Below are 14,849 nucleotides of genomic sequence, written 5' to 3' on the forward strand. Positions count from 1 at the left end.
TAGCTAGGTGAAGCTGAATTCTGCAAACTCCACCCATCAGCCTTCTTCAAATAAGGCTTTACACTTGAAACTAATATAATATTGCAAATTAACTATACTTCCATAAACAAACAAAAATATAAAGGTGGACCTGGAACCCACACTTGGCCAATTAGAGATTCCTATGCCCCCAGCCAGAGGGATTGGTCCAGGTATGGGCAATGGCTGAGCAGGGCCAATATAGCCCTTAATTTAAGGGGTTGAGGGGAAGCCCAAAAAGGAAGACCCTAGAACTTCAGGGGCATCTTGGCCACCAGAGGCTGCTGGAAGATGAAGACAATAGTGAGAAGCAGAGACACCTCAATAGCAGTGAATATAACTAGCACCAAAATCTTGGCTTCTAATTACCATTCTCCACTAAAAGATACAAGGCTCCTTGGAGAAATGGCTTATTCTAGGACTTGGGTGGAGAAAGTACAGGATGAACCTGAGACATCATATACCAGAAAACAAGGATGAGAGCTCAAGGAATTATGGGAACATCTCAAAGAGACACAAAAGCTTGCTCAAAGAGGATGCCACTGGTCAAACTGGGAAAAGTCTGAGTATCACATGAAATGATGGTAGCAGCAGATTATAGTCCATTGAGTAAACCGGGAGACCACAAGTGAAAAGACGGCAAATGAAAGTTTGATGAGAAATGGGGTATTTACAAAGTTCCAAAGTACCTCCCTAATTTTTTTGCAAAATACTAAATACATAGTATATATCATAAAGGAGTAAACAATAATGTTAGAGTGGAGAATCTTAGTAGAAACCCTTGTCCTCAAGCAATTGAAGTAACATCACTAGTAATGGTTCAAAATCATACACTGCCGGATAAGCTGCAGTGAGAAAAACCCAGCATCACGCCTCTGCTCTTCCTGCCAAAGATGTATGACATGAATCTGATCGAGCAGAAACATCAGACAAACACACTTAGGCACATCTTCCAAAGGAGCTGGCCTGTCCTCTTCCAAGGTATCGAGGACATGCCAGTCAGGGAAAGTCTGAGGACTGAGGGAAACAAAATAGACCAGACAAAAAAGTGCACTGTGTGATTCTGAGCTGGATACTTTTTAAAAAAAAATAAAGAACATTACTGGGATAATTGGTGACATTTGAATGGGGCCTGAGGGTTAGATGGTAGCATTTTATCAGTACTATTGTCATGATTTTTGACTGTTAACTTTATCCTTTTTTGTAAGAAATACACAATAAAATTCAGGAATGATAGGGCATCATTTGGCGACTTATCAAATTTCAGAAAAAAATGTTTATACATTTTTGCATACAGGGTTTGTACTTTTAAATCTTACGCAAGTTTTTATTATTTAAAAAAAATTTTGTCTTTTTTTAGGGCTGCAGCGGCAGCAGCATACGGAGGTTTTCAGAGGTCGAATCAGAGCTGTAGCCACCAGCCTACGCCACAGCCACAGCAACGTGGGATCTGAGCCACATCTGCAACCTACATCACAGCTCACGGCAATACCAGGTCCTAAACCCACTGAGCGAGGCCAGGAATCAAACCCACATCCTCGTGGATACTAGTTGGGTTTGTTAACCACTGAGCCACGAAGGGAACTCCCTATTTAAAAATTTTTTAAATAAAGTACAAATAAAAGCATTTTCAGAAAAAAAATGCAAAGAGTTGGCTATCAGCAGAATTTGCTAAAGGAAATTCTAAAGGACATAATTCAGGCAAAAGAAATTTTGAGATGCAATAAGCAAATAAGGAAAAGAAAGAGGTTAATATTCATGTAAACATAAGGATATTAACTATATAAATAATAATAACGTGGAGTTCCCGTTGTGGCTCAGTGGTTAACGAATCTGACCAGGAACCATGAGGTTGTGGATTTGATCCCTGCCCTTGCTCAGTGGGTTAATGATCTGGTGTTGCCGTGAGCTGTGGTGTAGGTCGCAGACAGGGCTCGGATCCCAAGCTGCTGTGGCTCTGGCGTAGGCTGGTGGCTACAGCTCCGATTCGACCCCTAGCCTGGGAACTTCCATATGCCACGAGAGTGGCCCAAGAAATGGCAAAAAGACAAAATAATAATAATAATAATAATGTTTACAGGATTAAGAAAAAGACAGGATTAATATATATTTCCAGGAGAGCATATAAATTATGGGGTGAGGTGTTAAATGGGGTTAGCATATGTCTTAAACTGTTTGGGAGGAAGATAAATGCATTGATTAATTTGGACTTTGATCAATTAAATATGCACACTGCAGCTTCTAGAAAATCACTAAGACTAAAAGAGTATATGATTTCCATACAAGTAAGGGAGAAAAGAGGGAGGCAAAAACAAACAAACAAAGAACCCAAAAGGAGAACAAAATAAACAGAGAGCAAGAGAACAAAGAACACAAACATAAGATGGTAGCTATCAAATTAGCCATAATGTAAATCACTACATTTCAATAAAAAATTCTAAAAACAATTTTAAACTATGCATAATTACATTAAACATAAATGGACTATGGGTTGGAAAACACAACATATTTTTTAAAAAGACACAGTGCAGGGAGTTCCTGTCGTGGCTCAGTAGTTAACAAATCCAACTAGGAACCATGAGGTGGGAGGTTCGATCCCTGGCCTTGCTCAGTGGGTTAAGGATCCGGCGTTGCTGTGAACTGTGGTGTAGGTCACAGATGTGGCTCGGATCTGGCGTGGCTGTGGCATAGGCTGGCAGCTACAGCTCGGATTAGACCCCTAACCTAGGAACCTCCGTGTGCTGTGGGTGCGGCCCTAAAAAGCAAAAACAAATAAACAAACAAAAAAACCAATGGGACCTAATCAAACTTAAAAGTTTTGCACAGCAAAGGAAACCATAAAAAAAAAAATGAAAAGACAACTTACAGAGTGGAAGAAAATAGTTGCAAATGATGCAACCAGCAAGGTTTTAATCTCCAAAATATATAAACAACTCATACAACACAATGGGAAGAAAAAAAAAACAATCAAAAAATGGGCAAAAAAAAAAAAAAAGGAGTTTCCGTCGTGGCGAAGTGGTTAACGAACCCGAGTAGGAACCATGAGGTTGCGGGTTCGATCCCTGCCCTTGCTCAGTGGGTCAAGGATCCAGCGTTGCCGTGAGCTGTGGTGTAGGTTGCAGACGCGGCTCGGATCCCTCGTTGCTGTGGCTCTGGCATAGGCTGGCAGCTACGGCTCCGATTAGACCCCTAGCCTGGGAACCTCCATATGCTGAGGGAGCGGCCCAAGAAATAGCAACAACAACAACATCAACAAAAATAAAAAAATAAAAATTAAAAAAAAAAAAAAAAAAAAAGGGCAGAAGACCCAAACAGACATTTTTCCAAAGAAGACATACAGCTGGACAACAGGCACATGAAAAGCTTCTCGACATCACTAATAATTAGAGAAATGCAAATCAAAATTACAATGAGATGACATCAACTGTACAAATGTTTTCTTAGGTCAATCTCCCAAGGTAAAAGAAATAAAAACAAAAATAAACAAATGGGACCTAATGAAACTTAAAAGCTTTGCACAGCAAAGAAAACCACACACACACACACACACACACACACACAAAGACACCCTACAGAATGGGAGAAAATAGTTTCAAAGGATGCAACGGACAAGGGCTTAATCTCTATAATATACAAACAACATACACAACTCAACAGCAAAAAAACCAACAATCCAATTGAAAAATGGGCAGAAGACCTGAATAAATATTTCTCCAAATAAGATATACAGATGGCCAACAAGCACATGAAGAAATGCTCGACATCACCAATCATTAGGGAAATGCAAATCAAAACAGCAATGAGGTACCACATCACACCGGTATCAGAATGCCATCATTAACAAGTCAACAGGAGTTCCCATCGTGGCTCAATGGTTAACGAACCCAACTAGCATCCATGAGGACTCAGGTTTGATTCCTGGCCTTGCTCAGTGGGTTAAGGATCTAGCATTGTGGTGAGCTGTGGTGTAGGTCACAGATGCAGCTCGGATCTCAAGTTGCTGTGGCTGTGGTGTAGGCCAGCAGCTGTAGCTCCCATTTGGCCCCTAGCCCGGGAACTTCCATATGTTGCAAGTGCGGCCCTAAAAAGATAAAAGACAAAAGAAAAAAGAAAAAGGGAAAAAGAACAAGTCAACAAATAACAAATGCTGGAGAGGGTGTGGAGAAAAGGGAACCCTCCTTCACTGCGGATGGGAATGTAAATTGGTACAACCACTGTGGAAAACAGTGTGGAGGATCCTCAGAAAACTAAATATAGAACTACCATGTGACCCATCAATCCAACTCCTGGGCATTTATCTAGACAAAATTTTCATTGAAAAAGATACATGGGAGTTCCCGTCGTGGCGCAGTGGTTAACGAACCCAACTAGGAACCATGAGGTTGTGGGTTCAGTCCCTGCCCTTGCTCAGTGGGTTAACAATCCGGCGTTGCTGTGAGCTGTGGTGTAGGTTGCAGACGGGGCTCGGATCCCACGTTGCTGTGGCTCTGGCGTAGGCTGGCGGCTACAGCTCCGATTCAACCCCTAGCCTGGGAACTTCCATATGCCGCGGGAGTGGTCCAAGAAATGGCAAAAAAAAGACAAAAAAAAAAAGAAAGAAAAAGATACATGCACCCCTATGTTCATTGCAGCACTATTCACAATAGCCAACCTAAATGTCCATCAACAGATGATTGGATTAAGAAGATGTGGTATATATACACAATGGAATCCTACTCAGCCATAAAAAGAACAAAATAATGCCATTTGCAGCAACATGGATAGAACTAGAGACTCTCATATTAAGTGAAGTAAGTCAGAAGAGAAAGATAAATACCATATGATATTACTTATATCTAGAATCAAATATATGGCACACATGAAACTTTCTACAGAAAAGAAACAAACTCATGGACTTGGAGAACAGACTTGTGGCTGCCAATGGGAGGGAGTGGGATGGACTGGGAATTTGGGGTTAGTAGATGCAAACTATTGCATTTGGAGTGGATAAGCTATGAGATTCTGATGTATAGCACAGAGAATAATACCTAGTCACTTGTGATGGAGCATGATGGAGGATAAGGTGAGAAAAAGAATATATATGTGTATATATACATACACACACACACATATGAATGATTAGGTCACTTTGCTGTACAGCAGAAATCAACTATAATAGAAAAAATAAAAATCTTAAAAAAAAAAAAAGCTATAAGGAGGTATGACCTCACCCCAGTCAGAATGGCCATCAATTAATTGACAAATAACAAATGCTGGAGAGGGTGTGGAGAATAGGGAACCCTCCTGCACTGTTGATGGGAATGTAAACTGGTACAACCACTGTGGGAAACAGTATGGAGGTACGTCCGGAAACTAAATATAGAACTACTATATGATCCAGCAATGCCACTGCTGGGCATACATCCAAACAAAACTTTCCTTTTTTTTTTTTTTTTTTTGCTTTTTAGGACCACACCTGTGGCATATGGCAGTTCCCAGGCTAGGGACTGAATTGGAGCTACAACTGCACGTCTATACCACAGCCACAGCAAGGCAGGATCCAAGCTGTATCTTTGATCTATACCACAGCTCATGGCAATGCAGTCTCCTTTAACCCCCTGAGCAAACCCCAGGAATCGAACTCACATCTTCATGTATGCTACTCAGGTTCTTAACCCACTGAGTCACAATGGGAACTCCAAGACCAAACTTTCATTGAAAAAATACATGCACCCCTATGTTTACTGCAGCATAGTTCACAATAGCCAAGGCATAGAAACAACCTAAATGTCCACTGACAGATAAATGGATTAAGAAGACGTGGTACATATACACAATAGAATACTATTCATCCATAAAAAACAACAAAATAGTGCCATTTGCAGCAACATGGATGCAGCTAGAGAGTCTCATGCTAAGTAGGTCAGAAAGAGAAAACATCTGGAATCTAAAATATGGTACAGATGAACCTATTTACAGAACAGAAACAGACACACAGATTTGAAGAACAGACTTGTAGTTGCCAAGGGAAGGGGATGGAGTGGGATGGATGGGGAGTTTGGTACTGGTAGAGGCAAATTATTACATCTAGAATGGATAAGCAATAAGGGCCTGCTGTATAATACAGGGAACTATATCCAATCTCTTGTGGTAAAACACGATAGGAGATAATATGAGAAAAAGAATATATATATATATATATATATATATATATATATATATATATAAAATATGTGTGTGGCTGGGTCACTTTGCCATATGCAGAATCTAACAGAACATTGTAGATCAACCATAATAAAAAATATTTTTAATAAAAAATAAAAAATGAGTGTTACTGAACTTTTTTATATGCATAAGTGCAAACAAAAAAAGTTAACTCAAAATGGATAAAATATCCAAATTTTAGAACTGAAATTATCAAACTCTTAGAAGACAACATAGGCATAACTATGATCTTAGATTAGGTGATAATTTTTTTTGTTTGTTTTTGTTTTTAGGGCCACACCTGCAGCATATGGAGGCTCCCAGGCTAGGGGTCAAATTGGAGCTACAGCTGCCAGCCTACACCACAGCCACAGCAACGCAGGATGCAAGCTGAGTCTGCGACAGCTCATGGCAATGCCAGATCCTTAACCCACTGAGTGAGGCCAGGGATCAAATCTGCAACCTCATAGTTTCTAGTTGGACTTGTTTCTGCTGAGCCACTATGGAAACTCCTAGGTAATAACTTCTTATTTTGCTTTTTTGTTGTTGTTGTTTGGTTTTTTGTTGTTGTTGTTTTTTGGGGCCACACCTGCCGCATATTGAAGTTCCCAGGCTAGGGGTCAAATCAGAGCTGCAGTGCAGTCAAATCAGAGCTACACCATAGCAACAGCAATAGGGGATCCAAGCCGTGTCTGCGACCTACACCACAGCTCATAGCAATGCCGGATCCCTGACCCACTGAGCAAGGCCAGGAATCGAACTTGCATCCTCATGGATACTAGTCAGATTAGTCTCTGCTGCGCCACAATAGGAACTCCAATAATTTCTTAACTATGATGCCAAAAGCACAAAAAATAAAAGAAAAAATAGATAAAATGGACATCATTGAAGTGAAAAAAATCTTTGTTTCAAAGAATGCCATAAAACAAAGCAAAAAGACAGCCCATAGGTTAGAAAATACTGGCAAATTATATATCTGATAAAGTATGTCTCTTATCTGGGAATAAGGAATATAACATATCTGGAATATATAGAGATCATTTACAACTAAATAATAAAAAGACATGTGGGGGGGTTCCCTTCATGGCTCAGAGATTTATGATCCCAAGATCCATGAGGATGCAGGTTTTATCCCTGGCCTCACCCAGTGGGTTAAGGATCTGGCATTGCCATGAGCTGTGGTGTAGTTCGAAGATGCTGCTCAGATCCTGCATTGCTGTGGCTGTAGTGTAGTTCGGCATATGTAGCTCTGATTGGACCCCTAGCCCTGGAACTTTCATATGCCATGGGTACATCCTTAAAAAGCAAAATAAAAGTAAAAAATAAAAAGATCCATGGGAGTTCTCCTGTGCCACAGTGGGTTAAGGATCCAGTGTTGTCATTGCAATGGCTTGGGTTCCTGATATGGTACAGGTTCAGTCCCTGGCCTGGAAACTTCCATATGCCGTAGGTGTAGGAAAAAAAAAAGACACGTGACCCAATTTTTTAAATGGGCAAAGTTTCTGAACTGACATTTATCCACAGTAGATATAGAAGTGGCTGATGAGCATATGAAAAGTCACTCGATATTATTACCTATCAGAGAAATGCAAATCAAAACCGCATTGAGATACTTCATACCCACTAGGATGGCTATAGTGAAAAAGACAGACCAGGGAGTTCCCTTCATGGCTCAGCAGTTAAAGAACCCGACTAGGATCCATGAGGATGTGGGTTCAACCCCTTGCCTTGCTCAGTGGGTTAAGGATCCAGCACTGCCATGAGCTGTGGCGTAGGTTGCAGACGCAGCTTAGAGCCCATGTTGCTGTGGCTGTGGCATAGGCCAGTGGCTACTGCTCTGATTTACCCCTAGCCTGGGGCCTTCCATATGCTGCCAACGCAGCCCTAAATAGACGAAAGAAAGAAAGAAAGAAAGAAAGAAAGAAAGAAAGAAAGAAAGAAAGAAAGAAAGAAAGAAAGAAAGAAAGAAAGAAGGAAGGAAGGAAGGAAGGAAGGAAGGAAGGAAGGAAGGAAGGAAGGAAGGAAGGAAGGAAGGAAGGAAAGAAAGAAAGAAAGAAAGAAAGAAAGAAAGAAAGAAAGAAAGAAAGAAAGAAAGAAAGAAAGAAAGAAAGATTAGAACCCTCATACACTGCAGGTGGGAATGTAAAATAGTTCAGCAACTTTGGAAAACATTCTGGCAGGTCTTCAAATGATTAAACATAGAGTTACCATATGACCTAGCAATTCTACTCCTAAGTATATACCAAAAAGAAATGAAAACACACCCATTTAAAAATTTGCGCATGAATGCTTAGAGTAACATTATTCAAAATAGCCAAAAGCTGGAGTTTCCTTATGGCACAACAGGTTAAAGATTGGTGTTGTTACTGCAATGGTGCCAGTCACTATTGTGGCACTGGATTCAATCCCTGGCCTGGGAATGTCCACATGTCTAAAGCATGGCCAAAAAAAACCCCAAAACTAGAAACAACCCAAATGTCCATCAATTGATGAATGGATAAAATGAATGTGATATATCGATGCAGTGGAATATCATTCAGCCACAAAGGGGAGTGAAGTACATGACACACAGGCTGCAACATGAAGGAATCTTGAAAACATCTGGGTGTGATAACTAACGGGTTTGGGATTTTTGGGGGGTGATGAAAATATCCTAAAATTGATCGTGGTGATATTTGCAAATACTGCATATATTTTAAAGTCATTAAATTGTACACTTTGAGTGACTTTAATGATATGTAAATGTTATCTCAATAAAGCTGTTTTGTTTTTTGCTGTGTTTTGGCCACGCATGCAGCATGTTGAAGTTCCCCAGCTGGGGATCAAACCAAAGCTTCAGCAGTGACCCAAGTTGCTAAAGAGACAACACCAGATCTTTAACCCTCTGTGCCACAGCAGGAACACCAAAAAAGTTGTTTTTTTAAAAAAGATCAACTTGGGAGTTCCCATTGTGGTGCAGCGGAAACAAAACCAACTAGTATCCATGAGGATGTAAGTTCGATCTCTGGCCTTGCTCAGTGGGTCGGGGATCTGGCATTGCTATGAGCTGCACTGTAGGTCACAGGTGAATCTTAGATCTGGCATTGCTGTGGCTGCGGCATTTGCTCAATCCTCAGCTCAGCACAGTGGGTTAAGGACCCGGCGTTGCCACAGCTGTGGCTTAGGTTGAGACTACAGCTTGGATCTGACCCCTGGCCCAGGAACTCCATATGCTGCAGGACAGCCCAAAATGAGAAAATAAATAAATAAATAAAATCAGATCAACTCCCATAAGTAAAGTTCCTTTCCATCATTAGCATCATCAGGACAAAATAAGAATTATATTAGGAATGGATATAAAATTAATACACAGAAATAGACTGTATTTCTATATACTAACAGCAAAAGATCAGAAAGAGAAATTAGGGAAACAATCCCATTTACCATCACATCGAAAAGAATAAAATACTTAGGAATAAACCTACCTAAAGAAACAAAAGACCTGAACTCTGAAAACTATAAGATGCTGATGAAAGAAATCAAAGATGACACAAAGAGATGGAAAGACATACCACGCTCTTGGATTGGAAGAATGAATATTATCAAAATGACTATACTACCCAAGGCAACCTACAGATTCAATTCAATCCCTATCAAGTGCCAAGGACATTTTTCACAGAACTTGAACAAAATATTTTAAAATTTGTTTGGAAGCACAAAAGACCCAAAATAGCCAAAGACACCCTGAAAAAGAAAAATAGAGCTGGAGGAATCAGGCTACCTGACTTCACTATACTACAAAGCTACAGTCATCAAAACAGTATGGTACTGGCACAAAGACAGAAATATAGATCAGTGGAACAGGCTAGAAAGCCCAGAATTAAACTCATGTACCTACAGTCAACTAATCTATGACAAAGGAGGCAAGAATACACAATGGAGAAAAGATAGCCCCTTCAATAAGTGGTGCTGGGAAAACTGGACAGCCACATGGAAAAGAATGAAACTAGAACCCTTCCTAACACCATACACAAAACTAAACTCAAAATGGATTAAAGACCTAAATATAACATCAGATACTGTAAAACTCTTAGAGGAAAACACACCAAACACTCTTTGACATAAACCACACCATCTTCTCAGATCCTCCTCCTAGAGTAATGACAATAAAAACAAAAATAAACAAATGGGACTTAATTAAACTTAAAAGTTTCTGCACAGCAAAGGAAACCCTAAACAAAACAAAAAGACAACATGCAGAATGGGAGAAAATCTTTGCAACTGAAGTGACTGACAAGGGATTAATCTCCAAAATTTATAAACACCATCTGAAGCTCAATGCAAAAAAAAAAAAAAAAAAAAAACCCAAACAACCCCATCAAAAAATGGGCAAAATATCTAAACAGAAAATTCTCCAAAGAAGACGTGAAAGATCTTCAACATCACTAATTATTAGAGAAATGCGAATCAAAACCACTATGAGCTATCACATTACAGCAGCCAGAATGGCCATCACCACAAAGTCTACAAACAATAAGTGCTGGAGAGGGTGTGGAGAAAAAGGAACCCTAGTACACTGTTGGTGGGATTGTACATTGGTGCAACCACTGTGGAAAACAGTGTGGAGATTTCTCAGGAAACTAAAAATAGTTGACTCATCGATCCCACTCCTGGGCATCTATCCAGAGAAAACCATGACTCGAAAAGACACATGCACTCCAATGTTCATTGCAGCACTATTTTCATAGCCAAGACAGGGAAACAACCTAAATGTCCATCGACAGAGGAGTGGATCAAGAAGATGTGATTTAATGGCTGATATTACTCAGCCACTACAAGGAAAGAAATAACAGCATTTGCAGCACCATGGATGGACCTAGAAACTATCATGCTAAATGAAGCCAGTCAGACAGTGAGACACCAACATATGCTTCACTTACGTGTAGAATCTGAAAAAAGGATACAATGAACTTCTTTGCAGAACAGACACTGACTCACAGACATTGAAAAACTTAAGGTTTCCAAATGAGACCGGTTGGAGGGGTGGGGGGATGCGCTGGGGGTTTGGGATGGAAATGCTATAAAATTGGCTTGCAATGATCGTTGTACAACTATAAATGTAATAAAATTCATTGAGTAATTAAAAAAGAATTATATTAGAAACTAGGATACAATGAGGTCCTGCTGTAAAGCACAGGGAACTATGTCCAATCACTGTGATAGAACATGATGGAAGGTAATATGAGAAAAAGAATGTATATGTATGTAGGACTGGGTCACTTTGCTAGACAGCAGAAATTGACAGAAAACACTGTAAATCAACTATACTTTAATAAAAATAAATACTAAAAAATAAAATAATAAAATTTTGAAAAAGAAAATAGGATACTATTCCTGGTAGCAATAAGAACTACAAAGTACCTAGGAATTAATCTATTCAAAAATGCACTAGGGAGTTCCTGTTGCGGCCCATCAGGTTAAGAACCTGATTAGCATCCATGAGGATGCAGATTCGATCCTTGGCCTTGCTCAGTGGGTTAAGGGTCCCGCCCTGCTGCAAGGTGAGGTGTAGGTCACAGATGTCACTCAGGTCTGGTGTTGGTGTGTCTGTGGCATAGGCCAGCAGCTGCAGCTCAGATTCAATCCCTAGTCTGGAAACTTCCATATGCCGCAGGTGTGGCTCTAAAAAAGAAAAAAAAAATGCTCTAGTCTTCTATAGAGAATTTTTTAAATTCTAGTAAAGGACACAGTCTATAGAAAATAGAAGTTGAAAAGATGGATAAATTAATAACATTCCAATAAAAATGCCAGAAACAGTTTTGGAAGACCTAGACAAATGTATTTTTAAATTTATATGGAAAAAATGAAAGTATTTTAATAGTTTCTAGGGCATGGTGTGGATGCTGTTGTCCTCAGAATAATTTTGAAGACATTACAGAGGGAGCCTCACTCTATCAGATATGAATGCAAAGCCATGGTATTTTTATTATTAATTGCCGTATGGTATTAGTGCATGAACAAACAAAATATCTGGATATATAAATAACTGGAAGAAGATCTTTACAACGTCAAAAACTAATTGATTTACAGAATTAATTTACAGAACTGCACATCAGAAATGAGACACAGATTCCAGATAGTTCCCCAAAGGTTCACTTAGGTGGGGATCTCAAAAACTCAGACCTGCCTGCTCCACCAGTCCAACTTGACCTGAGAAGCCAGGTCTGAACTTTACCAAGAAAGAAAGGTAGGTCTTGTTAGTGAGTTGACTTGTAATTTGGACAGCATGAAAGCATTATTATGTGGACATACTGTACTACAGTTAAGAAAATTGAAGCTCAGAGAGATTAAGTAACTTGTCCCAAGTCACACAGCAAGCAGAGGCTGAGCACCAGATCTCTTATGTATAATTAATACGTTCCATGTTATCCATTGCATGCTGTTCCCGTCCTTTCCCCTCTCTTTTCCCTTCCATGTCCTACAAGTCTGAATAGAGCCCTTCCAGGTCAGTGTCCTCTCCAGGACTGGCACCCTGGCCTTACTCACCCTGAGGGATGCTCTGGAAGGCCGTGGAGTCCTTGTTTGTGGTGTCGCAGGTGGGAAACCCCAGTGCGGAGTGGCCCATCCCGACACTAGGCATCTCGCTCCAGCTCTCCAGCTCCTCCGCCAGGGGCACCGTGTGGAGGCTGTTGTCCTCAGAACAGTCCTGCTGGCTGCTCAGTGTCAGGGTGGAGGTGTCACTGAAGATGAGACTGGAGCCCAAGCTCAGAGTCTCATTGGAGCCCAGGATCAGGGTCATGCACGAGGGTGGAGAAAGGGTGGAGTTGGGTCCGTGGGTGCTGGAGTGCAGGCTGATCGCATCATTGGAACCAGGAACCAGGGTCAAGCATGAAGCCTGAGTGACAGTCATGTTCAAGTCAGACCTGGGATTGCCGTTTGCAGCCCCGCTGATGGTTCCCTTCGAACTCGTGTTCCAGGCTGCAGCTAAGGCTCTCTTTGAAATGGACCCAGAGAGGTCCTGTGAAACCAAAGTGACGGTCTCCTTTGTGTCTGGGATTAGGGACCCGTGAGAACTTGCAGCTGCAATCGGGTCCACCTTGGAGATGTCTCTTGAGCCCACGCTGAGCAGCTGATGGGAGTCAGGATCCAAAGAAGCGTTTGAGGCTGGAATAAGGAGCGCTTTTGAGCCTGGCCTGGAGATGCTGTGGCCCAGAACAAGGTCTTCTTTTGAATAAGGCCTTTTAAGTGGGTTGGATTCAGGCCTGGAAGGGTTGGAGTTACTCTGACCCAAATCAAAGTGTTTGCCTTCTGAGTTGAAAGCCACCTCAGAATTTGGCCCAGAGTGGTTCCCTGAGCTCAGACCCTTGGCCTCTGTAGAGCCAGGGCTCAGGAGGAGGTTTGAGGCTGCACATAGGGCCCCCTGGGAGTGAGGCCTCGAGACCTGATTGGCATCCAGACCCGGGTCTTCGCCAGAGTGGGCAGCGGTGATCTGGAGGGAGGCTGGAGCCACATCCCAGCTCTCATCAGGTCTGGGGGTGTCATCAGACCCCAGGCCAGGGGTCTCCTCTGAGACAGGACTTAGAGTTGGATTAAGGTCTGGAACGAGAGCCAAGCCAGGACTCAGGGGTGGATTCAAGATAGGAGCAAGGTCCACGTCCGGGTTGGGCCCAGAGATGGGGCCGGAGGCTAAACCTGGGAGTTGAGGACTGGGTGGAGTGGAGTTGAGACTGGGTGTCATATCTGAGTCTTCAAGGGGGGCCAGACTCGCCCCTGGACACAGAGCCATGCCTGATCTGGAGGTCCCTCAATGCCACTGCCCCCTTTTCTCCAATAGCCGACTGTAGAGCTCCCTGCAGTGTTCCTGAGGGGGAGAAAAGGCAAACTCAGCCATGGCTCACCTGTGGGCACCCTTCCTGACATCCAAGATGGTCCGTGACCCTGCCCAGCCCACCTTGCCAGCCTTGGCCTAAGGCTCTCCCACCACCCCCACCGCCACCGCCCCAGGCCAGCTGCACGCCTTGTGTTTCTCTTCCTTGACCACACCCTGCTCCCTCACAGCTCGTGGCCCCTAAATGCAGTTCCCTTGGCCTGGAACCTTCTCCTCCTGTCCTTGCCCATCTCATTCCTCCGAGCAAATGATTCATGGCACTTTATTCCAGTGACGGGTTTAGTGGTCTAGCCCCTGCTAGAGATGAACTCCCCACTGGGGAAGCCTAGGCACATCGTATCCCCCGGGCATCCCCAGCATCTAGCACCATGCCAGGGCCAGGGCAGGAAGTCCACAAACACGAGGCAGATGGGGACACTCTCCCGCCTTAAGGTAGAAAAAGGAAAGGGCGAGCCTCCTTACGTACCCTGCTTCCAGCCAGCCCCTAAGTTGTCAGAAGTACTCTGTGAATGGCTGTAGCACTAGATTCCCAAAGCGGCCTTGGCAGAGCCACCCGCCACCCTTAACAATTTGCTCTGGATGAGGCAGGCTACCTGGAGGAGCAGGCAGTCATCCAAAAGAGAGCCTGTGCCTCAACCCAGCAACCTGCTGCTGGGGGACCTCCCGCTACCCCACCACACCCCCACCCTACTCCCAGGCCACACTCCCTGCGGGGAATCCTAGGGACAGCTCACCTGCATGCATGGTGTTCTTAAGCAGGACTGGGCCCCTGGGAGAGGCA

General features: G+C 42.5%; 1 protein-coding gene across 1 annotated transcript in view; it reads right to left on the reverse strand.

The window, feature by feature from the left end:
* Positions 1-13,977, reverse strand: part of MROH7 (maestro heat like repeat family member 7) — a 58,618-nt gene extending 44,641 nt beyond the window's left edge. The window contains exon 1 of the mRNA XM_047788998.1: positions 12,727-13,977. Coding sequence (XP_047644954.1) covers positions 12,727-13,966 — 1,240 coding nt within the window. The 5' untranslated portion in view covers positions 13,967-13,977. The remainder of the gene's footprint in view (positions 1-12,726) is intronic.
* Between the last annotated feature and the right edge of the window lie 872 nt (positions 13,978-14,849).

Source organism: Phacochoerus africanus, chromosome 8 (assembly GCF_016906955.1).
Source record: "Phacochoerus africanus isolate WHEZ1 chromosome 8, ROS_Pafr_v1, whole genome shotgun sequence".
Classification (NCBI taxonomy): Eukaryota; Metazoa; Chordata; class Mammalia; order Artiodactyla; family Suidae; genus Phacochoerus; species Phacochoerus africanus.